Raw genomic sequence first — 23430 nt, 5'->3', positions numbered from 1 at the left:
TAAATACATAACATAATGCCCTTGGCAATAAGTGCCTTCATGATAAATATAGCATGGTAAGTGAATATATAACTAAAGGAGTGTTCTCAGGGGAGGCCTCCCTGCAGAATAATGTGGGGGAAGAACATTGAGTGGAGAGAGTGATCTGCCATTCGAGAATCTGGAGAAAAAGCTTTCCAGGTAGCAGAAACAGCAAGTGCAAAGACCTAGGCTAGATATGGCATTTTTAAAGTCTAGTAATTCCATGTGACTCTTTTATACTTTCCATTTGCCTGCCAAGGATTCCCCTCTGTTCACTTTTCTGTTCATTTCACCTGAAAAAATATATATATATTTACAATAATTGTTTAAGTCCTTGACTGCTAATTTCAACATCTGGATTATAATGGGTTTACTTCTATTGTCTGTTTTCTCTTGTTAAGAGTCATGTTTTCCTGCTTTTTTGATTGCCTGGTATTGTTCCTTTAAACATTGTGGTTGATGCATTATAGAAATTCCGGATTCTGTTATCTTCCTTTGAAGAGTGTTGATGCTTAGTTGTTCTATGTTTTCTTAGATTCTGTATTTGTCTACTAAGCATCCATTAATTACAGGGCCAAACTAACAGCTACTGTTGTATATATCTGCCCTGCAGTCCAGTTTCCCTAGGTGCCTGAAAAATCTTATCCCTGGCTGGGCACAGTGGCTCACACCTCTAATCCCAGCACTTTGGGAGGCCAAGGCAGGCGGATCACTTTAGGCCTGCCTGACCAACATGGCAAAACCCCATCTCTACTAAAAATACAAAAAGTAGCTGGGAGTGGTGGCACGCACCTGCATGAGAATCACTTGAACCTTGGGTGCAGCCTGGGTGACAGAGTGAGACTCCATCTCCAAAAAAAAAAAAAAAATTTATCCCAAACTTTCTCATCTATCCTGAGTGTGTGCCCCAACCACCTTCTTTACCTAACTCTCACACACCAAGCCAGTATTTCCCCTGCCCTAAATCACTCGGGGCCAGTCATTCAGACAACTGGAGACCAGAGCCCACCAACCCTATCCACACTAGCCAGTACTAAGTTGCTTCCCCTTTCCTGCCTTGCTTTTCCCATGGAAAGCTCAATAAAGGCTCTGGGCCAGGCTTTTCTCTGGCTCTTTCTACCTTTTGATCAAACCTGGTGCTTCCTCCCTGTGGCCTCTTGGGACATAGTATGTCCCCTTCTCTTAGGAAGTGTAAGTACTGTAATAAATTATTCCTTCCATGACATGAGCTTTCTGTGTTGTCTTTCAGTCACCTTTAAAATTAAGTCCTTGGCACAAATCATTAGTCTGGCAAGTTACATCACTGGTAAGTTACCTTGATTCTAGAGAATCCTGGTTTTAGGCTGTGTTGGCTGGGTCTATTTCAGTTCTGTCTCTAGTCCTAGAGCACAACCCCTAGTCTTGGTTTTCATGGGAAGCCAGCTGTGCTTACCAAGTATATTAGCGTTCTCCAGAGAAACAGAACCAACAAGATGTGTGTGTGTGTGTGTGTGTGTGTGTGTGTATATATATATATATTATATAAAGTGGTCTATTTTAAGGAACTTGCTCACACAATTATGAAGCTGGCAAGTACAACGTGCAGTTTGGGCCAGCAGGCTAGAGACCCAGGAAGAGCTGAGGTTGCAGTTCCAGTCTGAAGGCCACATGCTGCAGAAGTCCCTCCTGCTCGGGCTTTGCTTTGTCCGTGCCTTCGAATAATTAGATGAGGCCCACCCAAGTTATGGAGGGCAATCTGCTTGAGTCAAAGTCCATGAACTTAAATGTAAATCTCATTCACAAACACCCTCACAGACACATCCAAAATAATGTTCAACCAACTATCTGGGCATTGTGGCCCAGCCAAGTTGATACATACAATTAAGCATCACACTAAGTCCTTCTATTAATACTTTGGCAGGATTTAAACTTCAAACTTCGTCTCTCAATGGCAGGACAGCTGCTGAAATCTCTGCTCAGCTCTTTTTAGCCTTCCAGCTGTTGTTTTCCACTGAGCCCCTTGGCATTTCATTCTGTGCATGCCAAGTTTAGGAGTCACCCATCAATTTAAGGGCAATTTTGAAGCAGAGTTGGGGTCTCTTCCAAAATCAAAAGTTGCTTCCTTTCTGGGATTGTTCCCCTAAATTCTAGCCACTATGACAGCGTCAAGCCCCAACCTCTGTCTTCCTAGCACAGTAAGATTGTCACATCCTGCTTAAACTCTCTTGCCCTGTATGCAGTGTAAATGGGAACGGGTCCTCAGAAGTCGATCTAAATAAATGTGGAGCTCACCTACCTACTTCTTTTCTTTTAAGGGCCAATTACTCACCGGATCCTCCTTTGAAGCCAAGGTCTAGTGTCTTTTGGCAGCTCTGGTAAATTGTGTTCTCTTGTCTGATCTGTCCTTTTTTTGCTCTGTCTGCTCCCTCCTCCTAGAACACCTATTAAATGAGCACCAGAACTCCTGGATCTTCCCTCCGCATCTCTCAACTTCCATTTCACAGAATTACCTATTGTCTTTCTGCAACTCGCTTTGTGAAACAGAAAACTGATTTCACAAAATCCAGACAACCAAATGGCTGAACACATTAGCACCTTGTTTGTCTCCATAGACTTCCTGACCCTCCTTCTACTCAGCCGCAGCTCTGCGCCCAGCAATGTCCTTACTTACCCATCCCAGCTTGCCATGTGATTTCATGCTTCCAGGCATTGGCATGCCAGGTGCCAGACACCCTGCCAGGTGCCAGATGCCCTGTCTGCTTTTCTGACCAACAAACTCCTTTGTGTCCAGACAGAGATGTTGCTCTGCTGGTCACTGTGATTTTCTCTTTTTCCTGGGATCAAACAGCACCCTGTTCACACCTCAAAAGTAGCACTTACTTACCCTGTTTGCCTGTGGTTTCCTCTGTTAAGGCCACATCTATGTCTTCCTTTTTTCCCATGGTGTCTCATACCGTACTTTAGAAGAGGGAACATTTATAGAGCACCTACACATTTTGGACACTATTCCAAGTGTTTTACATGCAATAACTCTTTGGCAAGTCATAGCAACCCCCTAGGGCCATCATCATCATTACAAACGAGAAAACTAAGATGAAGTTGAGTCACTTGTCAGGGGTTGCACACAGATAGTAAGCAATAGGCCAGGAGGAATTAGACCTTAGCCAGCTGGATTAGAGTCCACACTCTGAACTGTGAGAAGGAACGATTCCATCCACAAAGGGGCACACTGATCATAATGGTGGGTTGTTAGAGTGCATGCAGCTGTGTCTACAAAAGCTAGGCTACGAGTGCAGATATAATTTACATGAGTAAAGTATCCACAGGGTGTAACAGGTGCTTGCCACCATCCCCTGAGAAGGTTTTCTCCTGTTCCATTGTGTCTTATTTTCCTTTTGAGACTGACCATTTCCTTATGTTTGTCAGTGCCACTTCCATCCGGACAGAAGGAACCCAGGTCAAGGCTGACAGGAGGAGCAGGAGCCGTCAATGAGAGCAGACCTCAGAAGCCAACGGAGGTGAGAGGAGCACCATCCACAGCCCCATCCTCTGAATGCTGTGGGAAGAAGTCCACAAAATACCACCCCTTGGAGTCAGTCAGTAGCAGAGCCCTTGCTGCTGGCTGCAAATACCCCATCAGAACATGTTTGGGGTGATTCTTGGACCTGGTTTCAATTTCTTTTCTGCCAGTCAGCAGTTGTGCTTGACTCACAATTTGTTGCCATCTCTTGAATTAAACTCAGGAAACAAGATAAAGATCAGAACCACATTGTAAAAGCTTCCTTATGGTTCCTTTTTTGCTGAGATAAATAATGAGCAGCTCTGATCCATCTCTCTGGAGAGCTCAGAGCACACTACCAGGAGCTCCTAGCCACAGAGTGAGCACAGGTGGCTGGTGTTCTCTTGATGAGGAAAGACAGCAGTGTCCAATCTACCCTGCCTTACATGGAGCCCCGGGTGCTCTCCCGGACTGTGTTGCTACCTAAAGCACATGGCAATTGCATGATGCTAACGAGAGCAGCCCCTCACTCATTAGAAACATCTGCTTTGCATTATTTACACAGGCAAAGTTTTCCTTTTTACTGAGCCTACCCAGTTCAAACTTAAGTGGGATTTGCCAGCTATCTGGCTAATTTTATGAGCAATAATAAAGATTGGTGAACACTTGGTTTTTGTATAATTATAATCAATTTTATGTTAAACTTAGCTTAAAAGAAATTTATCTTCATGAGAAAAATAGACAGACTTTAGTGAGGACCAATCTACAAAATGCCTGACCAGAGTTCTTCAAAACTGTCAAGGTCATCAAAATCAAGGAAAGTTTCAGAGATTGTCACAACCAAGAGGAGCCTAAGGCAATGCTGTGACTAAATGTCATGCGGTGGTCTGGATGGGGTCTTGGACTGGGAAAAGGATACTAGATAAAAACAGGAAATCCAAATAATGTGTAGATTTTAGTCAATAACAATGTATCAATATTGGCTCATTAAATTGTGACAAATGTGCCATACCAATGAAAGATGTTAATAACAGGTGAGGCTAGGTGTGGAGCATTCAAGAACTCTCTCAACTATGCTCTCAACTTTTGGGTGAGTCTAAAACTGTTCTAAAATAAAAACTTTATTTAAAAATATATAAAGAGGCTGGGCACAGTGGTTCATGCCTGTAATCCCAGCACTTTGGGAGGTCAGGACAAGAGGATTTCTTGAGCCCAGGAGTTGGAGACCAGCCTCGGTCACATGATAAAACTCTGTTTCTACAACACATACAAAAATTAGTGGCACACGCCCGTAGTCTCAGCTAGTCAGGCGGATGAAGTGGGAGGATCATCTGAGCCTGGCAAGGTCAAGGCTGCAGTGAATAGTGATTGTGAAAATGAACTCCAGCCAGGCGACAGAGTGAGACCCTGTCTAAAAAAAAAAAACAAAAAAAAAAAAACAAAAAAAAAACTATACATATACATATGTAAATTAAGAATGAAACAGAAACTTCCATAATCTCATCTTCTGAATTTTGGAATTGTGTAAAAGTTGCCTCAAACCAATGATAAGTAATAGCTCATGTTTACCAAGTGCTGACAACATGTCAGTGTGCTAAGAACTTTACACACGTTACTCGTTTAATTCTCACAAAGATCCTATGGAGTAGGTACAACCATTAGCCTACTGCACAGATGTAGAAACTGAGGCATAGCACCATTAAATAATTTGTCCAGCTCAGAAAGCAGCATTAGGTTATAGAGCTCATGTACTCTACCACTGCTCTGTACTGCACAGAGCAGGGCCACAAATGAAAAGACAGTCATGAGTCCGTTAAAATTCCAGGACAGTGAACACTGGGACATAGGATATGCTGCTAAGGGGGGCTGGGACATTCAAGGCCTGAGTGACTTCTCTGCATCTGTATACAGAGCCTGGGAGATGTGCCACTCATTTGTCATCTGATGATAATCTACTCATGAAAAATCATATTCTTTGAAGGATGATTAATTAAATTGACAAATCCGAGATTAAGACAAATGACTTAGAAGGGAAAGAATCAGTCATAGCCTGCACCTGGCCCAGTATGGACTTCCTGTCTCAGGCCACTACCCCTTCTGCCTGCATCTTCAGGTCTGCCCAGTTCAGCCTCTTTCTGTCTAAGCAGCCAACCTGCACACTCCACCTCAGGGGAAAGGAGCCTCCAAGCTGGCTCTCCCCATCTTCTCTCATAAATCCCAGAGCATGTTCTAGAATAATCATTGACACGTGCTTTTAACCGCGATTTGCAGGTTTGAACACCTGTAGAAAGGTGAGGTTCACTCTCTCCAAATGCAGCCCATCCTTGCCTCCCCAATAGCCTAGGAGACCCAAGACCCAGCTGCAGAGCTCTCTAAGGCCATTGCTCCTCAGGCTCTCCACATCCAATGACTCCCGAACCTGGGGTTGTGCTGAACTCCCTCTGCCTCCCTGACAGATCGATCCACCAGCAAGTGCTGGCATCTCTTCCCCTAAGGTCCATCCCAACCCCACCCTCACCCCCAATTCTCTGCCTCTTTGCTGCCAGCACTCCACCTGGGCCATGCTCACTTCCTGCTTGGACTGCAGCATGGATGCTGCAGGGACTCTAGAGGCTGCAGAGGGATGCTAGCATGCCGTGACTCATTTGAAAGTCACAATAGCGCTGATATTTTTATTTCCAACTGCCTAGCTTGTCTGCCTCTCAGCTGTTTTCCAACTTTGATGATGGAAAGGTTGCATCTTCAGGCTCTGTTCAGCTCAGCATCCCTCTGTCTAAGCAACCCTGCCTGCTTAGAAAGGAGTATTATTAACTCCTCCAAACCTGCATTTATTTCCTAAAATTGCATGATATGTGTACTTTCAACACACAGAGAAGGACACCCATACATACACATATTTATGTATTAATTTGTACAGATTCAATTTAAACACACTTTTAACTATATAGATTGATACATATATAGATGATTTTTAATTTGTTGACCTTGCCAGATAACCCTGTCCCATCTCACCTTCCCCTCCTTCCCGTACTGAATCCTGGAGGCCCTAAACCATATCCACTTCATTAGAACCTGGCTGGCTGCAGCCATCTGCGACCTGCTTCCCTGTGCAGGTTGACTCTTCCTCCTGACATTTGAGAACTATTTGTCCCCTTCCCTTAGGGCATGATATTCTCCATGCTGTGGTGGGCTGTGTGGGGGAAGCTGTATGTGTCCTAGGGTCCCAGAACTTACAAGGCTGGGAGGATGGGGCTTAGTCCAGACTCTGGCCTCTGCTAGCATACTGTCAAACCACAGGGTGAGGCAACCATGCTGGAATGGCCCTGACTCATGAGGCTACACTGCAGACCCAATGGCTTGTTAGGACTCCTTTCAGTCACTTCCAAGAGCTACTGCCCATTGGACCCTGCATCCCCAGGAGCTACTCTTATGGAGAAGAGCTGTTGAGGGGGGCTTCAAAGAGCTTCCAATAGGACTAGAAGGACATCCAGAAGGAAGATATTGAGCTTGGGTTTGGAGGGTAAGCCAGAGAGACCTCAATGTCAGGGCCTCCTGCCCATCTGCCTCCCAGATGATGTCAGCGTTTATGACCCAAGGAGAGGACACTGGCCTTCAGCATAATTCTCTCTGTTCTTCATTTGGGAAACCTTGTGTGGGGCTAAAACAAAACCAGAGTCCAGTGGTGGTGTTGGGAAAATATGTCATGAGGTGGGGTCGGGGAGAGAACACTGAGGTTTTGCTGTGTGTACAGAAGATAAAACGATGGCTGAAATTCCAGGAGCATTCACCTTCAGTTCACAAGTGTTTCTGCCATTCACAAACTAGATGTCTTAATTAAAATGCTGCTGAAGGAAGCAAATCAATTAGCAGATCCCATACAAGATGGTTTATTTTATCCTACACACAGAAAATTGCTTATGAGTATCACATTACCGCTCTTGGTTATCAGTTAACAAAGGCTGCTAATGAACAGCATCATTATCAAGTTGGGTAAGAGACGCCCTGGGAGTCCAGGCAAATTATGACAACACAGCACTTTGTTCTGAAATATAGCTCATCTTTCATCACACACAAGGAGGGTAGCCCAGCCCGAGAGATTTCCTGGAAAGTGGAAAGGCAAAGAATATTCCGTGATGTGATCCCAGAAATACAGGGTTAATATTACAAGGGAGAGAAATGCTCATGGGGCCTTAGCCTGATGGCAATTGTAGAATGGCATGGCTTTCCTCAGCCTCCACCAGTCATGTCTTCTATGCAACAGCCATGTACATTGTAATAATAACCACAAAATAATTGTATAAGGAGAAAAATAATAACTGACGTTCATGGCCCTCTGCAAGGCACAGCATCTGCTTTCTCATTTGGTCCTTCGTTGGTTCCATCCTTTGAAGGTCTGAGAGCAGCAGGCCCATTCCATGAACACCAAAGCCCTTCCTACCACGCCAGCCCAGACTGCCATTTCCCCTCCAGAAGGCCAGCGTTCATCATCGATAGGGCTAGAGACCATCCCAGAGTCCCCATGTTTCAGGACTCCCGAATCTTCACATAGTCCATCTTTAAGAAGGGATCTCCTGGCAGCTAAGAGGGTGAAGCTAATCGTTCTACAAAGTAGTGCCTAACTGTTGATAAGATGGCAGTGTGTAGGAAGCTATGTGTTGGGTCGGATTCCCCTTTTCATGAGCCATTTTCTGTGGTAGGTTCCACGGACATGGACACCATGCCCTCATGGAAGCATGAACAGCTCCAACACAGGGTGAAGCTTTTGGTGTCCACCTTCTTCCACTGCAGGCTAAATTGCTCAATCCTTCCTCTGTGCAGTCCGTTTCTTCCAGAAGAGGCATGATATTTTCCTTCAGGACAGAGGCACTGTATATTCTATTCCTTCTATTATTTGCCTCCAATATTCAGTCCATGTGAAAGTTCATTACCAGCCTTGGGTGTTTGAATGCAGAACATCCTGAGATGTTAACCATGGGCTGTTTTCCACGGGGCTAGAACCCCTCTTCACGTCACTGCTCACCTACAGCTCAATCACCTGTGCATCTCTGGAAAGGAAAAGAACCATCTGGAAGACTTATTGAGAGAGCAACTATGCTCTAATTATTGCATGTGTTTATGCAATTCACACAATTAAATAGGTATAAAAGCTCATCAGCAAAGCCTGCAAGGTGGGCCACTTCCTTGTGCAACATAGAAAGGAACTGAAGGCCAGTGGCTTCTGGGTAAAGGGGAGAGCTCAATCTGGAAGTTGTTTTCTGCCTGCCAAACCCAAGGCAAACAAAACTTCATCCACTTTGATGACAAAAAGAGAAATCATTCCTCGAGGTTAATAGGCATATTTTGGGAAACTTGTCACTTTCTGTAGTTGGTGAATTTGCACAGATCTGGCCAGATGCTACGAGGAACAAGATAGATAGACCTATGAGAATGGAACTGGAAAATAATGCCTTCACATCTGAACTACAAGCTGTTACAGAGGGTGAGACTTCTCTGTACTTGGTGTACCAGCTTCGATGAAAGGGAAGGGCAGCATAGGTGTCTAAAAAAGGGGAAACATGGAAGAGAAGATGAGTCAACAAACCAGACTCATAAACAATAGAATGTGGACTGAAAGTAGGATGCAGACCCTGCGAAGGGCCTCACTTATACCTCCATGCCTTGAGACCAAATTCACACCCTCACTGTAGTTTCACATAGACATCTAGAATATAATAGAGTAGTATATATGCTTACATTGAATGATGCAAAATTGTGTATGACTTTCCATTGTGTATATTCAGTCACAGTCTCCTGACAGCTAAGATCTCCTCATGAGAGATGGGGCAGCAACAGCAGGAAGGCGGGACAGAGTGAAGCATCTTTGGGACAAGCCACGTCAAAGGCCATAAAACAGACAGCACATACTTGACTACCCCATATTTGAGGACCAAGGACACACGTAATGGTCAGGGATATAGAGCTTGATGGCAGTAGAACCAACGTTAGAGACAAGAAAGACATTGGAAACCAGCAAGATATGGTGAGAGGAAGTGGTGAGAAAAGTAAAGGGAGGGATTCCAAGCAAGGGCCTCAAATGCCGTCAGGGGTTTTTTTCTCCTTCAAAAGATGGAAGGTTCAGAAGAAAATGGGGTTTAGAGGCCCAGAGGCTGAGCAGAGGGTTCATCCTTCCTAGTGCCTTTAACAAGCCCTGCATTAAAAGGCCCCTTCAGGTGTTGATAAGGAAGGGATCTAAAGAAGCTGGAGTTATCCAGGTTTGCACTTGAGATATCAATGCCCAGAGTAGATGGGCAGCCCAAGAGAGCAGCCTCCTCCCACCCCTGGCTGCCCTGAGCAGAAGAAGGGGCACTCCTGAGCTACCTTATGGATGAAGTTGATCTCTGACAGGTAGCGATACCTCTGCAGATGTGTGTGTCACCAGCCACCAGAGAGCCAGGCACGATCTGGAGAAAACGAGATAAGTCTGGCAGAGTCTAGGGTAGCACCTGCTGGCTGGACTAGTAGGTGAATTAGGCTGCATGGTACTCCGGGCTGGCATCATGAGAAAGAGCAAGAGCATGTTGCATACCATGTGATTTAGTGGCTACTTAACCCAAATCTTTGACCACATCCTCCAAGAATCACATAGACCAACAAGGAGAGAAGAAGAACAAAAAGAAACAAAAGTAAAACTAATAATGAGGATGCCTATACATTCTGGTTAGCCCCAGGGTTCATCTGGTTAGGATACATTTATGCCTGCTAATACTGAAAAAAATCTTTGGCAAAATCCAACACACATTTCTGATTTTTAAAACTCAGTAAAATAGGAACTGATGAATGCTCCTTAACATGATAAGATATGTGTGCTTCAGCTCTAGAGCCAGCATGTTACTTGATGGACACCACTAGTGGATTTCCCATCAAAGTCTGGCAGACACGTGTTGTATGCACACTTTTTCCACTATTATTTAACATTGGTGTTTTTAGCCAATGCAATCAGAGAGGAGAAAACAATTAAAGGCATATGAATTGGGAAAGAAGATCTGTATTTTGGCAGGTGACATAATATCGTAAAAACTCAAGGGACGGAGAAGAAAACAGAGACGAATAATAAAAGCATTCAACAAGGCAACCCCTATAATGCTAACATAATCCCCCAAAATCAAAATATAATCAATGGCCAGGTAGGAGACATAATGGCAAAAACTCCATTTTGAAAGCAGCAAAGGCAGAATACTTAGGAATAAATATAACAAAAAATATGACAATCTTATAAGAGTAAAATCTGAAAACTCTCCTGAAACACACAAAAACAGAAACACACAAAATCAGATAATTTTTTATGAAAAAATAATCTCTTTTCCATGGAGAGCCACTTAACATCGTAAAGAAGTAAATCATCTTTAACTTAATATGTAAATATAATGCAACCCCAATTTAAATACCAGGATGTTTGCTTCCTTTTTTTTTCTGTGTGTTGTTTTTATTTTCTTTGCTTTGGTCTATACAAAAGCCCAATAACCAAAAACACAAAACAATCATCATAAAATTCTCCACTGGGACCTCCCCCAGCTCCTGCACCATGAAAGATTTTTGTTTCTGTGGAAAGATTCTGAAGTTGATTCTAAAGTTCATATGGAAAAATAAATATGAAAGAATAGCTGGAATAAAATAGCAAGAATGTCCCCTGCAAAGGAAGCACAACGTGTGTGCGGGTGGAGGGAACCAGCCCCACCAGAAGGTAGAGCACACCAGGAAGCCTCTCTAGGCTCAGCCTCTCCAGGAAGCTCTCAGCACATGAATAACCACAAATACCAATGGAGAATAAAGTCTAGAAATACCCTAGTATGCACAGAAATTTAGAACATTATAAAAGTGGCAAATGAAACACTGGGGAAATAGGGTGGTTTTAAAAAATAGTATCGGAATAATTCAATTGCCATTTGGGAAAAAGAAAAAATTGGATCTTAACTCATACCACACACCAGAATAAATGCCAAATGGATCAGACATCTAAGTAAACAATAAAACCATGGAAAAAACTGGGAAAAGTATATATGCGCAGATATACACATCTATATGTAAACATCTTCTAATTTTATTTTTAAAAGTGTGTCTATATAAAAGTGTTTTTAATTAAATATATTTTTGTAAAAGTATCACAGAAAGAATAAACCAGGAACTATTGAAAATAGCAACTTCAAAGCAGTAGGTAGGAACACGGTGGAGTGGACAGTTACAAGAGAAACACTTCTCTGAGTTTATCTGTTTACATAGTTTATCTCTGAATTGTGTACATGACACACGATTCAGAGATAAACTGTGTAAAGAAAACTATGTAAATTAAATTTTTAAAAGATTAAAACAGGAAATAGTAAAATATAATACACACTAAAACAAGCGTTTCTGACTTTCTATCCGATTGATAGCATAACCACACAGAGAATATAATTAATTTCATCTGAACACAATACTCTGGCTGTGCACACCTAGAGGGCTAAATTCTAAGGGTAAAAGCCACTGCAAAGAAATATGCAAGTTTACTGAGTGGGTCTATAGCTGTATAGTGCTCTAATTTCTGGAGGCATTTTGTGTGTATTATAGAATAGAGAAAATGAGTAAAAATATTATGTGGTGGAAAAGCAGGGTTTTTACTTTGGAGAAGGCAATCTAGACACATGGATTAGGGAAAGCTTAGGAAAAATCTTATGATATTGAGTTTGTAATTTAAATGCACATTTCGTGACTCTGCCCATTGAAAGGGCCTAGAAGCAATGACACCTCAGTAGCCCTGAGCACACATTGTGCCCAGATCATAGTTTCTAAAAATCATTCTACAGTAAAAATTAAAATAAAAGAGAGAGAGAGTGAGAGAGAGACAGAGAGAGAAACAGGGACCCTTGGGAAAATTAGACCCTTGTGCTACCCTTAGGAGCAGGACAAGGTGAGCCTGAGATATTGTATTGTCAGAAGTCTAGCATGTGCTCAAAGACTAATGGGTTCTGTCTAAAGGGCACAGAGGCCACCAAGAAGTGACTTGCACTAGCCAAATTTGCAACAATTTGGGCATCAGAAAGAATCATGATGGCAATGGATTAAAATGCATTGAAGTCCACAGTAATAATCCTCAACAAAAGAAGGAGAAAGGGGAGATAGAATAAAAAGGCTTTCTTGTGGATGAATGTCAGCTATTAAATATAGAAGAAACGCTGGAATTAGAAAGTCAATATTTTGTAATCACCAATGGCAAAAACTGCTTGAAGCAGGATCATGAATAGGTATAAAATCATTAGGTGAGGAATTGTTGGGGGTCGGGATATTCACATAGTGTCAAAGTGCCACCCCTCGTATTATTCATTCATTTCAGAGGGGAAAATTCTAATTTCTACAAATGTAGAAATCTAGTGGTCACTCCCTTAACCAAGCAAATGAAGCATCACCAACAGTGATGCAATACAACGAAAGATACACAACATCACCTCATGGTATTTCCGACCAAAAACTTCAATCTGAATCTACTCAGGAGAAAACAATCAGACAAATCCAGAAAATGGGACATTGTTTAAGACAACGGGGCTTAGGAACTTCTCAGTCAACAATGCCATAAGGATAAAAAGCAGAGGGGCTGTTCAATACTGAAAGAGACTTAAAAAAAAGACAAAATAAATACAAATATTTTTTCTGGATTGGAAAATAGCACAATAAAAAGTAGAGCAATAAAAGATACTTCTGAAATAACCAGAGAAATTTAAATATGGACTGTATAATAGATGATATTAAATTAGCATTAATTTTCTTAGGAGTGGTCACTGTATTGTGATTATACACAATAGGAAACACAATGGTGCTGTATTCAGGGGTGAAATATCATGATATCTACACTAATTTGCAAGTAGATCAGTCAAAAAAGGCTTATGTACACAGAAATAAAGCAAAGGGGGCACCGTGTCAGTGAGTGACCCTAGGTGAAGGGTGTATATATTTTGATTGTCCCGTTCTTTCAACTTTTCTTTGGATTTGAAAATTTTTCATAAAGCAGGAGAGTGAGGTCAAGAGATTGCCCCAGGCCTGTGTGACCATCCTGGGCTGGTCAGACAGGGAGCAAATTCTCAGTGGGTTTGGCACATGCAAGGGGCATGAGGTGAGGAAAAGCCAAGCTGGGGAATGTGGATTGTGAAATGATGATTCTCAAAACCCTGGTGAAGATGCCTTCATTCCTAGGAGTCTTCATCCATAGGCTCATTCAATCAGGGGTCCGAGATCCCATCCCCTTCTGTAGACCGGCACTCCACATACAGGCTTCGTCCTCTCCGAGACTCCAAAGCAGCACTGAGATGCAAATACCCAGCCAAACTGATAGCATGATGACATGAAGAGATGTTTGGGAATTTTTTTCATCAAATGGACTAAATTGGCTAATTATTAGATTGGACACTATCATAGGATAGGTCTTGGAGAATGAAAAAAAGTTTACCTATCCTGTTAAAACCGTTTTCTCAGCTCTAACTGGGCAAATGCCCCACAGCTTCATGTTAAATCTTGCCAAGTACCATCACGTTCCAAGGTGATGCTGATTCCTGGTCTCACAGCTGTCCTGGCATGAGGGCTCCTGGCCATGGCCATGGTTGCCCGTCCCGCGTGGCCAGGGGAGGGAGAGGTCATGCCGAAAACCCATGCAGCCCCATGGGGCAGAGACTGCCTGTCCTCCTTTTAAGACAAGTGATCACTCTTACAACTCACCTTTTGGAGAAATTGTGGTTTCGCCTGCAAAACAAGATAAAAGGGTGTTCGTTGCCTAAGCCTTAGAAGCCAGAAAGACAATGCAAAACTTGCTGCAGGAGAGTGGCTTGCTTGTCATTAGCTTGCTCTTTTGGGTCTGACTTCCTCATGACTCAGCCTGACTCCATCTAGTGTTAGTTTTGGAAACTCGAATCCTGCTTCTCCTCTCTGAAAGTCCCTCTATTTGCAGAGGAGCTCTGTTACGATACCTGCCAAGAACAGCTCCCTGCACGTGGTGAGGGCGATGTATTAATTATCAGGGGTATAAACTCCCATCCAGCCATTGCCTCCCAGCCTCCCTCTCTCCTGGCCTTTATTTCTTGCCTCCCTCACCCACCTGCTTCCTCTAGCATCCCTTCATGTTTTCTCATGAACTTTGCTTTCAGAAAGTTCATTGTTGAATAACTATTGGAGCCATCTTTCCTGGATTATGGAAAATGCCTTCTATAGCCCTGATAGCTCAAAATAACCCAGAACTTCCAAAAAACACATATAACAGAGACGCTCCTCTTAGATGATCATGCATAAGAACATAAAAAGCACAGTGACTGCTCATTCAGCAGTGTTTTCAAATGGGTCTGTGTTGTATTGCTCACAGCAGCATCTTCCCACACAGACGTATGTGTGTCAGAGTCCATCATGAATGGCCACATGCACATACACACACATATACACAGGCAATAAATGCACACACACACACATATACACAGGCAATACATGCACACACACACATATGCGTGCGCACACACACAACAGGATTAAGGATCAAGCTTTGTGAAATTTCATTCTATGTGAAGTCCATGGCTAAGATGTCCCTGAAGCATGGTCTGCTTCAAGGTCTGGCGATTTGCAAAGCAAAGTGCCTTAACTCAAAGTCCCCCTCAATGTGTGCCAGGAATTCAGATGGTCAAGGTAGTGTCCCTGTGCTGGGTGGAGCTCCAGTACTTTAGAGCCTTCCCCATGGTGAGAAGGTCACTGTGCTAGAATCTCCACGTTTCAATATTCCTGACCACAGGGGCTGAGCTGGCCACAGCAGTCTGTGTCCTCTGCCTGGGTACCTAAGCACCCAGCGGAGGGCCCCTGAGGCCACATGGTGCCAGGGTCTTCGCCATGGCCAACACAGCCCATCCATTCAAAACAGACTCCTCCTGCACTCCTCACCACAGATGCTACCTGGGCCCACAAAGGCAACAAAGGTTCTAGGAAGTCAATCCTTCTCACCCTTCCAAACTCAATCCATGGCCTCCTCATGTCCTCCAAGAGCCCTGCGTGAAAACCCTTATAATGGCCAGTCCACCCTGATTCCGTGGTGGGAGATGCTGACTCAGCGCCCAACCCACAGCCATCTGAGTGCTGCCCTTGGGTCAGCGGGGACTGGGACACCCTCCTGGCCAGGTGTCGCAGCTGCACACTTAGGAGAACCTGTGATTGTGCCAACCCCCGTAGGGCTAGAAGAACACAGAGCTGCCCGGGGCAAAGGCCTCTTAGGGTGGGGGGAAGGGAGGGGTGTGAAGAGCTGGCCAGCATGGAACTCTACTCTCCCGCATCAGTGGATTTGGGGGCACTGGGAGCTGTTCGGCATGTTTCTTCTATAAAAAGGAATGTGACAACTTCAGCCAATGTGGGTCTGGGTGTGTGAATATGTGCATGTGTGTGTGTGTGTGTGTGTGTGTGAGAGAGAGAGACAGACGGAGAGAGAGAGAGAGAGAGAGAGATGGGACATATGGCATCTCTGGTCCCTCAACCTGGAATATCCCCCATTCGACCACACATTTCCAAAACCCCCTGAAGCTGGTTACATGCCCTAGATGCAGAGAACGTGACATGGCCAGCAAGAGGAGTGCTGTGTGGCCACCGGGGCCTGGACACTTCACAGGCCCACTCAATCTAAGTTGACCACACATCCCTATTTCCCTAGGACAGTCCAGGCTCACACCCATCATCCTGGTGCAACTTTTACAGAGCCTCTTCTCACTCTCACAAAGTGCTGTCTTGGATGATAAGTTACATATCCTGTCTTCTCCAGCCCAGGACCCAGTGGACTGACACAAACTTGGGGTGGGGGTATGACATGGGAGGGGACAGAGAGAAGGAGAGTGAGAGTCAGAAACAGAAGGAGAGATGGGGTGCTGGGAGACAGAGTTGATGAAATGTGCTTTAATGCTTCACAATCAGAAACCACTGCTGAAAACTAGAATATCCGTAGGAGGAGAAATCCTCAAAAAAAAGTGAACTTCTCAAGAAAATCCATGTCCAGCTCATCCCAAGCGCATGACTCCATGAGGGCTGATGAGTCATGACCCGCAGCCACAATGCACCATGCATTCATCCCTCATGCAGCCATTAATCCATCCGCTCCTTCAATAGACACTACTTGGAAGTTACCCAGTCCCTGGTCCCATGGAAGAACCGGAGGGTGAGACTGGGCTCTGGGTACTTTCTAAAAGCCACTATCCCTGTGTCAACCCAGACCTCTGTCCTAAATGCCAGCCACTTACTAGACATCTCCTCTACATGGAAGTGTCCAGAAACTTTCGGCTCACCATGTTCAAAAAAATATCATCTCACCCAGCTCACTGCCCAAAGCTGCTCCCCCACCAACTTCCCAAAGGGCACCTGCTCAGAGAAAACTCCGAGCTGTTCTAGATTCTTTTCTCTCCTCCAGTGGCTGTCTCAGTCCCTCATCCCAGGTCCCTGGGCCAGCTCCTCCTTAACTTTGTTCCCATCTTTCATTTTTTCCATTGCCTCCACCTGGACTTACTCCAGCAGGGCTTTGCACCAGGCCTGAGTCTCTGTCCGGGCTTCCAGCACATCTTCCTGGCTGCAGCTGGGCCCTCCTCCATGCTACCATATAACAAAAAATATTCTATCTCTCCCCTGCTTAGAACCCATCTGTAGGTGACCAGAAGTTTCAGGACAGATTTCAGACTCCTTTGCTTAACACAAGCCCCTTTGACTGTACATGCATAGAAACTACCTATCTCTCCAGCGCTTCCTTCCACATCGTCACATGAAACACTTGCTTCTGCCACACTGCATGTTTGTCAGCTGCAGGTTTTACCCATGATGCCTACATATAGTAGGGTTCCCTCTGCATTCATGAGCTTCTCTTAGTCCTTCCGCACGTAGCCTGAGGCTCCCCTGCACCTCCTAGTGGCTATGCAGCCCTCTGCACCCCCAAGACACAAGGCAACACATGCTTAGCCTGCCATAGACCTCCCGGGACCCCCACCCCCACTGTGCAGCCACCACCTGGGACCTGCCTGTCTCCCCTATAGACTGAGGGAGATTGTCCTACTTCTCTCTCCTTGACCCCCAGCACCTAGCCCATGGCCTCATGTTCAGTTATTTATTCATTCATTCGACACATATGCAAGTATCCACTTTGTCCCTGGCACTGTGCTAAGTGCTGTGCTACAGAAGTGAAAAGGAAGACCCTACCCGCCCGGAGCTTACATTTTAGAAAAAAACCCATGCAAAATAGACAAATCAATATATCGTATAGCATCAACTAGTGCAAAGAATTATAAAGAAAACTAAAGCCAAGCAAAGAGAAGAGAATGGTGGCTGGAGTTGAGAGGGGATTGTACCTTAAATAGGTCCCCTATGATGCAGTGGTGACACTGAAGCAGGGATTTGAAGGAAAAGAGGGTCGAGGCTTGCAGCTTTCTGGCAAAGAGCATTCCAATTACAGAAAACAGCAAGTGCAAAGGTCCCAAGGCAGGACCATCCCTGAGGACGTGGGCTCTGTGCAGAAGAGCAGGGTACCTTGATGCCAGCAGGGAAGCCCAGAAACCTGGGACAAACCACGTGTGACCTCCCAAGTGACAGGGGCTGGAGGCCTCATTCTGAAAGTCAGGGGTATGCACTGAAGGGGTCTGAGTGGGGGGTGGAACAGGATCTAATCCAGGCTGTGCAGAGGCGAGCCCTACTCCCTTTGACGGCTGTAGCCTGTGGCCCTCACTCTTGTGACACCTGCCCACTGGTCCAGAGGAGGAGAGAGTGTAAGGAGGGGACCACGAGGTGCATTCTAGTCACCTAGAAAGCATGCCAGAGTGCAGAGAAGGCTGGGGATGACAGGCAAGGGAGTGGCACGGTCAAGACAGGAGAGAACACGATACCCCTCCCTGACTGTGTGGGCAGTGACCTTACCTTGGGGCTCTCTTCTTTAGCGGGATGGTGTCTAAACAGAGAAAGCCGGGCATTAGGAAGGGTGTCCTGTGACAAGAGGTGCAGAGCATTCCCTAGAGCTTTCACCTCCCTCTCCTGGGTCCTCTCACTCATGGTTGCCCTCGAGAGACCCGGGGCCTGGCTGCTATGTGATGAAGAGGCTGTTTCCTCCCCTTATTTGTGGGGATACACAAGGATAAGCAAACTCCCATGGCCTATTAAGCCCCTCGGTCGATGCACACGCCAGCATCTCGGAAGCCTCCTCCTCTCCCGGCCCAGACCAGCCCCTTCTGCTTATTTTCACAGATCATAATCACGTCTTCCAGAAAGGCAGTGAGACTCTATTCTCCCCAGAAGCACCCCATGGAAAACTGCACGGTCATTGCAGTGAGCCATCTAATACAACAGAGGATGAGTCTGGGGATGATACCCTGAGAGAAGGGTTGCAAATCAATACTGCACTTTGGGTGCCGAGGAGGCAGAGGGCTGTGCCATGGTTCATGTCAGCCAGCTCAGTTTCTATCTGAGGGGCTACTCAGTACTGCTTTGAGAAGGACTTTCCCAATTTATGAAAAAAAATTCATCTTGACCCACACAGGCAGTGTCAACAGAACCTCCCACCATCCACCCACACTTAGGACCAGCCTCGCTGCCTACTGGGACTGGGTTTATTTGATCTCATCATTTGGATGAGAGAACAGAAATTTCTGTGTGAAGCCAATTTTAGTTCCTCTCCCACCTTTCTCCAGGAAATGTGATTCTCAGGACTGCCAAGAGCAACTGAAAGGAAAAGTACAGAGGGAAAGAGACACAGAAAGACAGAGAGATGGAAAGGGAGACAGAAAAAGGAACACAAATACAGAGACAGAGAGAGATAGAGACAGAAGAAAGAGAAACAGAGGCAAAGGGTTAATGAGAGAGACAGAAACACGCAGAGGTCACTGCCTTCCTTTACAGCCTGTTGGGCTCTGCGCTTGTAGGTTCATTCTTGCTGTAGCCAGCATCATGGAGTGGCCCTCCGTGCCTTGCTGGGTGGGGCAGAGCCAGGCCCAAGCACCACATCCCTCACCACTGAGGCCCCCAGGCGTGCTTTTCAGGTCGGAAGAGTCGTCGTCAAATAAGTGCCTCCTGATCATGCAGATCTTCAGGGCCAGGAAGCCAGCAGATATGGCGACACCCACAGCAGTCCCGATGAGGGCATACTTGAAATCTGAAACGCAGGGAGGAATTGAACACCGGGTTTCAGTCACCTGCAGCTCCCTCTGCATTCCAGATGAGGTCCAAAGCATGCATGTGGCCCTTAACACACCACCTCCCACTGGCTGAGGCCAGCCTCACCTTCTACTCTCCCATGAGTCCCTTTGCTCCTAGCCTCTGCCTGCACCCCATCCCCTCCTTCAGAAGCACCATCCCTGGTTCCTTCAGCTGTAGAAACTGTTGCCACCTTTCAAGGCTCCCTGAAGCTCACCTGGCTACCCTTGCCCAAAAGGTGAGTGGCTCATTTCTCTGGCCACCTGAGCCTCCTAGCCCTTCCTCACTGATCCCTTCGTTAATTCATCCACTCATCTATTGGGTGTGTGTTAATTGCCTGCTCTGTGGTGAACACTGCAGGAGAATGGATAAGGCCTGTCTGGCCTTTGAGGAGCCTGCAGTCAGCTGGGGAGGACAGGAAAGGAGCTCATGACGGGAGAGGCTGGGTTGGCCTAGAGTTATGGGCGTCCAGAGCCTTCTCAGAGGGTGAGGCATGCAGACTGAGCCTGGCCAGCAGATGAGGCCCTTAAGGGGCAGACATGCTGGAAGCTCGCAGGTGGAGGGAGGCACCGATGAGGGCTGTGAGCCTGGCAGAGCATGCTGTCAGGGCCCATGGTTGTGGGACAGGGCTCAGTGGGTGCTGGAGCCACGCATCTGTGGCCCTGAAGTATCATGTCCCCAGTGTGGACGAGCTTTAATGCAAGGCTTTTCCCCCGAAATAAAGCTGTCAGCCGCTCTGGGGGACCTGGAGGTGAGGGTGCCCCTTTTCCTATGCTGACAGCAGGGAACCAACTCCAGCACTGCGGCCCTCTGCTTGCTTGTCTTGGGAGTTTCCTTCCTGCCCCTGACCCTGTGCACAGAATAACATGGGCAGCCACGTACCAATTTCAGCCCCAGGGGGCTTGCCTGTTGCCAGCACTTGAGCTCCTCCTACATCTGCAAAGAAAGAAACCCCAGAGCCTGGTTAGAACAGAGCTGGCTGTGGTCCCAGCTACCCAGTCTCAGAGGCCTGGGAAAGCCTACCCCAGGCACCCCCCAGGAGCACAGAGGTGGGCTCCCAATTGCCATGGAGTGTCTTGGAGCCTTGCTGAGACATCAGAGCTTCCCTCAAAACTCAGACCAGGAACGCACCTCCACCCAATGCAGTTCAGTCAGCTGTTCAGCACAGTTTCCAAGACCTGAACTCTGACCCAAGCCTGCTCCACAGGCTCCCCTGTGGCTCCCAAGGCCCTCCTTAATCCAGCATGGCTTTGGTGCTTCTAGTTCCCCACACAGCCAGGGCATCTCCTGCCCTGCCTCGGGGCCACACCCTCTGCTTGACCCCATCTTCTTCCCTTCCTCCTTTACCTGGTCTTGGCTCCATGCCACTTCCTCCCTGACTCCCCAGACCTGGGTGAGCTGATCCCAGTGTGCTCCGTAGCCGTGGTGCTTGCCGGCCATAACTGACCATGTCAATATGTAACAACATTTACATAACACTAGTTTGCTCCAGGCTCCATCCTAAAAGCTTCTCACATATTAACACATCAATATGTCTTCTGGCTGGTCTCGCTCTGGGCTGCATGGTATAGTGTCCAGCATTTGATGCAGTGCTTGGCCCACAGGAGGCATTAATAGACATTGGTGAATGGAAGGAAGGAAGGAAGGAAGGAAGGAAGGAAGGAAGGAAGGAAGGAAGGAAGGAAGGAAGGGAGGGAGGGAGGGAGGGAGGGAAGGAAGGAAAGAAAGAAGGAAAGAGAGCATGCTGTAAGGGTCCCTCACTCTTCTAGCCAGGCCTTGAAACCTTAAGACAGGAGATACTGCTCACAAACAGCGCCCTAAAATAGTGATCCAGAGGTGAGGTCCTTGGAGAGAAATGTGCACATTTATTGGCCACTTACTCTGAGACGGACATTGGGTGCAGTGCTGGCATTAATATATGTAATACTCACAGCAACAACTCTGTGAGATAAGTACTGTTACTATTGCCTTTGGCAAAATGAGGAACGGGAGGCATTGTGGTCTTGCTAATTTGCCCAAGAGCCAAGATAAGTGGGAAGTGGCAGGTTTGCACTGAGAGTCCAGGAAGGCCTACAGACATGAATGTGAATCCAGTGAACTAACAGATACAACACCACCAAAACCATCAAGCCCTAGGGCTGCATGGACTTGGGCTGGGGATGGGCAAATGGTGAGATCCAAGCCTGAGTCTCACGTTCAAACTTCCAGGCAAAGGCAGGAGAGTGTGCTACCACTCCTGTTTCTCACAAAGGGAAGCAAGTGACTTCACTGGGAAAGACCAGATGGTATGATGAAGGAAGCATCATAGCAAAGACATCGTCCACCCAACCCTGTCTGCTGACCACACTCAGTGATGCCCAGAGTGGCGTGGTAGGTTGGAGCTCTGCAGGGGACAGCTTTGCTCTATGTGTGTTTGGTGGAGAGAGGAATTGTCCTGCTAGAGTTCAGAATTTTTTCCGGCAGTCTAATTTTTTAGACTGGTAAAGATTCCCCAAGCTTTTTATAAAGCAAAAGTTCTCAGCTTTGTTCTAATCACAGATATTTTTGAAAATTCAATGACTTATCTTCTCTCTTTCCCACAGATCACAAGCCCCATGTGAGCACATTTGCTCACACACACAGACACCACCGCACACAATATGACTCTGATTTTGTCTGTTCTCTGAAGCCCCAATCAGCTTCATTCCATTGTCTTACTGTTTTTTTAAAATCAATCCTGCTGCTCCAGCTAGGTTGAACATCGTTCCGGACATGGGGCAAAGGCTTATATTCAATGGAAGGCTGTGGGTGGGAGCACATTTCCAGACTGACGCTCCCAACTCAGAGCTGTGTGTGCTACGTCTTCACCCTTTCCTGGGACGGGACCCTTTGCTGACACCTCTGATCTCTCTCTGCGTTTACTGGGCAGAAGGCAGGAGGACAGGGGAGGGCAGGACCTCAGTGGGTGGGGCCAGACCCCTGAGCCCCAGCCTCACCCCACGCCCTCCCCCTGCCATACTAGCATGTTGCTTGGTCCCCCCTCCCATCCTCCCTTGGTGGGCATTGCTCTCACCTGCAGTGTTGGCATGGAAACTTCATGCTAGCCTGAGATGAAATCTGAGCAGAGAGGAAGGAAGGACTCACGTTAGAAAGGGTGAGAAAGACAGAGGTACACACAGAGACACTCAAGAGACACACTCAGGCTGTGCTTGAGTCACTCAGACCATCATTGGGAGGGAAGAGAAAGGAAGAGGAGAAAGCCCTAACATCAAAAGGCCCCAGCCCTGGCCTTGGTTTCTCCAACAGCATCATGGTCTCCATTCTCGCCAGGCTGTCCTGCATCCTTCCTCATTGACTTCACCCCCCAAATGTGTTGCCCTGAACCCTCAGCTCCTTCTGCCCCTCTCTGTGGCTGGGACCCCTGGCTGAGGTTCAGCTCACCCCCAAAAAGAGGCCAGTCCCTTAGGCACCATCCTCTATGTCCCATCCTGTGTCCCCTCCAAGCTGTGAGGCTTCCCCTAATCCCTGGCCCCAAAGAGGCTCTATTTTTGGCGGTCTGACTTAGGGACTGAGTGAATTCCCACTGCCACCCTAACTCCACCACCACCTTGAGTCACTTGCAGGGAGACCAACGTGGGCAGATAACCCAGCTGTGCACTCAAACAGCCAAGGGCCCAGCCCTTCCTGCGAGCCAGCCCCACAGCCACTCGGCGGCAGCCTTTCCCCTCCTCAGGGAGGGAAATCCCTCCATGCAGCCCTCCTGTGCTTGGAGC

At 46.5% G+C, this 23430-nt stretch overlaps 1 protein-coding gene and 1 long non-coding RNA gene across 5 annotated transcripts in view; one reads left to right on the top strand and one right to left on the bottom strand.

Annotated features, from left to right (window-relative positions):
- LOC101132463 (uncharacterized) overlaps positions 1 to 4154 on the top strand; it is a 30245-nt gene extending 26091 nt beyond the window's left edge. For both annotated transcript variants that reach the window (XR_008669264.2, XR_002007507.3), the window contains exon 4: positions 3427 to 4154. This is a non-coding gene — a long non-coding RNA (uncharacterized lncRNA). The remainder of the gene's footprint in view (positions 1 to 3426) is intronic.
- A 2317-nt stretch (positions 4155 to 6471) lies between these two features.
- The window catches only part of TMEM273 (transmembrane protein 273), a 34608-nt gene continuing 17649 nt past the window's right edge, over positions 6472 to 23430 (bottom strand). Inside the window, exons 2-7 of one of the 3 annotated variants that reach the window (XM_019035656.4) lie at positions 20561 to 20614; positions 19497 to 19637; positions 18410 to 18440; positions 17848 to 18004; positions 14219 to 14242; positions 6479 to 8894 (exon numbers count right to left, since the gene is read on the bottom strand). In XM_019035656.4, the coding sequence (XP_018891201.1) occupies positions 8826 to 8894; positions 14219 to 14242; positions 17848 to 18004; positions 18410 to 18440; positions 19497 to 19637; positions 20561 to 20614 (476 nt within the window). In that variant the 3' untranslated portion in view covers positions 6479 to 8825. Of the gene's footprint in view, positions 8895 to 14218; positions 14243 to 17847; positions 18005 to 18409; positions 18441 to 19496; positions 19638 to 20560; positions 20615 to 23430 lie in introns of all 3 variants that reach the window. The other 2 variants (XM_004049387.5, XM_055353945.2) reach the window with 2 other exon arrangements.

The sequence above is a fragment of the Gorilla gorilla genome, chromosome 8 (assembly GCF_029281585.2).
Source record: "Gorilla gorilla gorilla isolate KB3781 chromosome 8, NHGRI_mGorGor1-v2.1_pri, whole genome shotgun sequence".
In the NCBI taxonomy this organism is placed as follows: Eukaryota; Metazoa; Chordata; class Mammalia; order Primates; family Hominidae; genus Gorilla; species Gorilla gorilla.
Note: the sequence above shows the minus strand (reverse complement) of the source record. Positions and strands in the feature narration are given on the sequence as shown.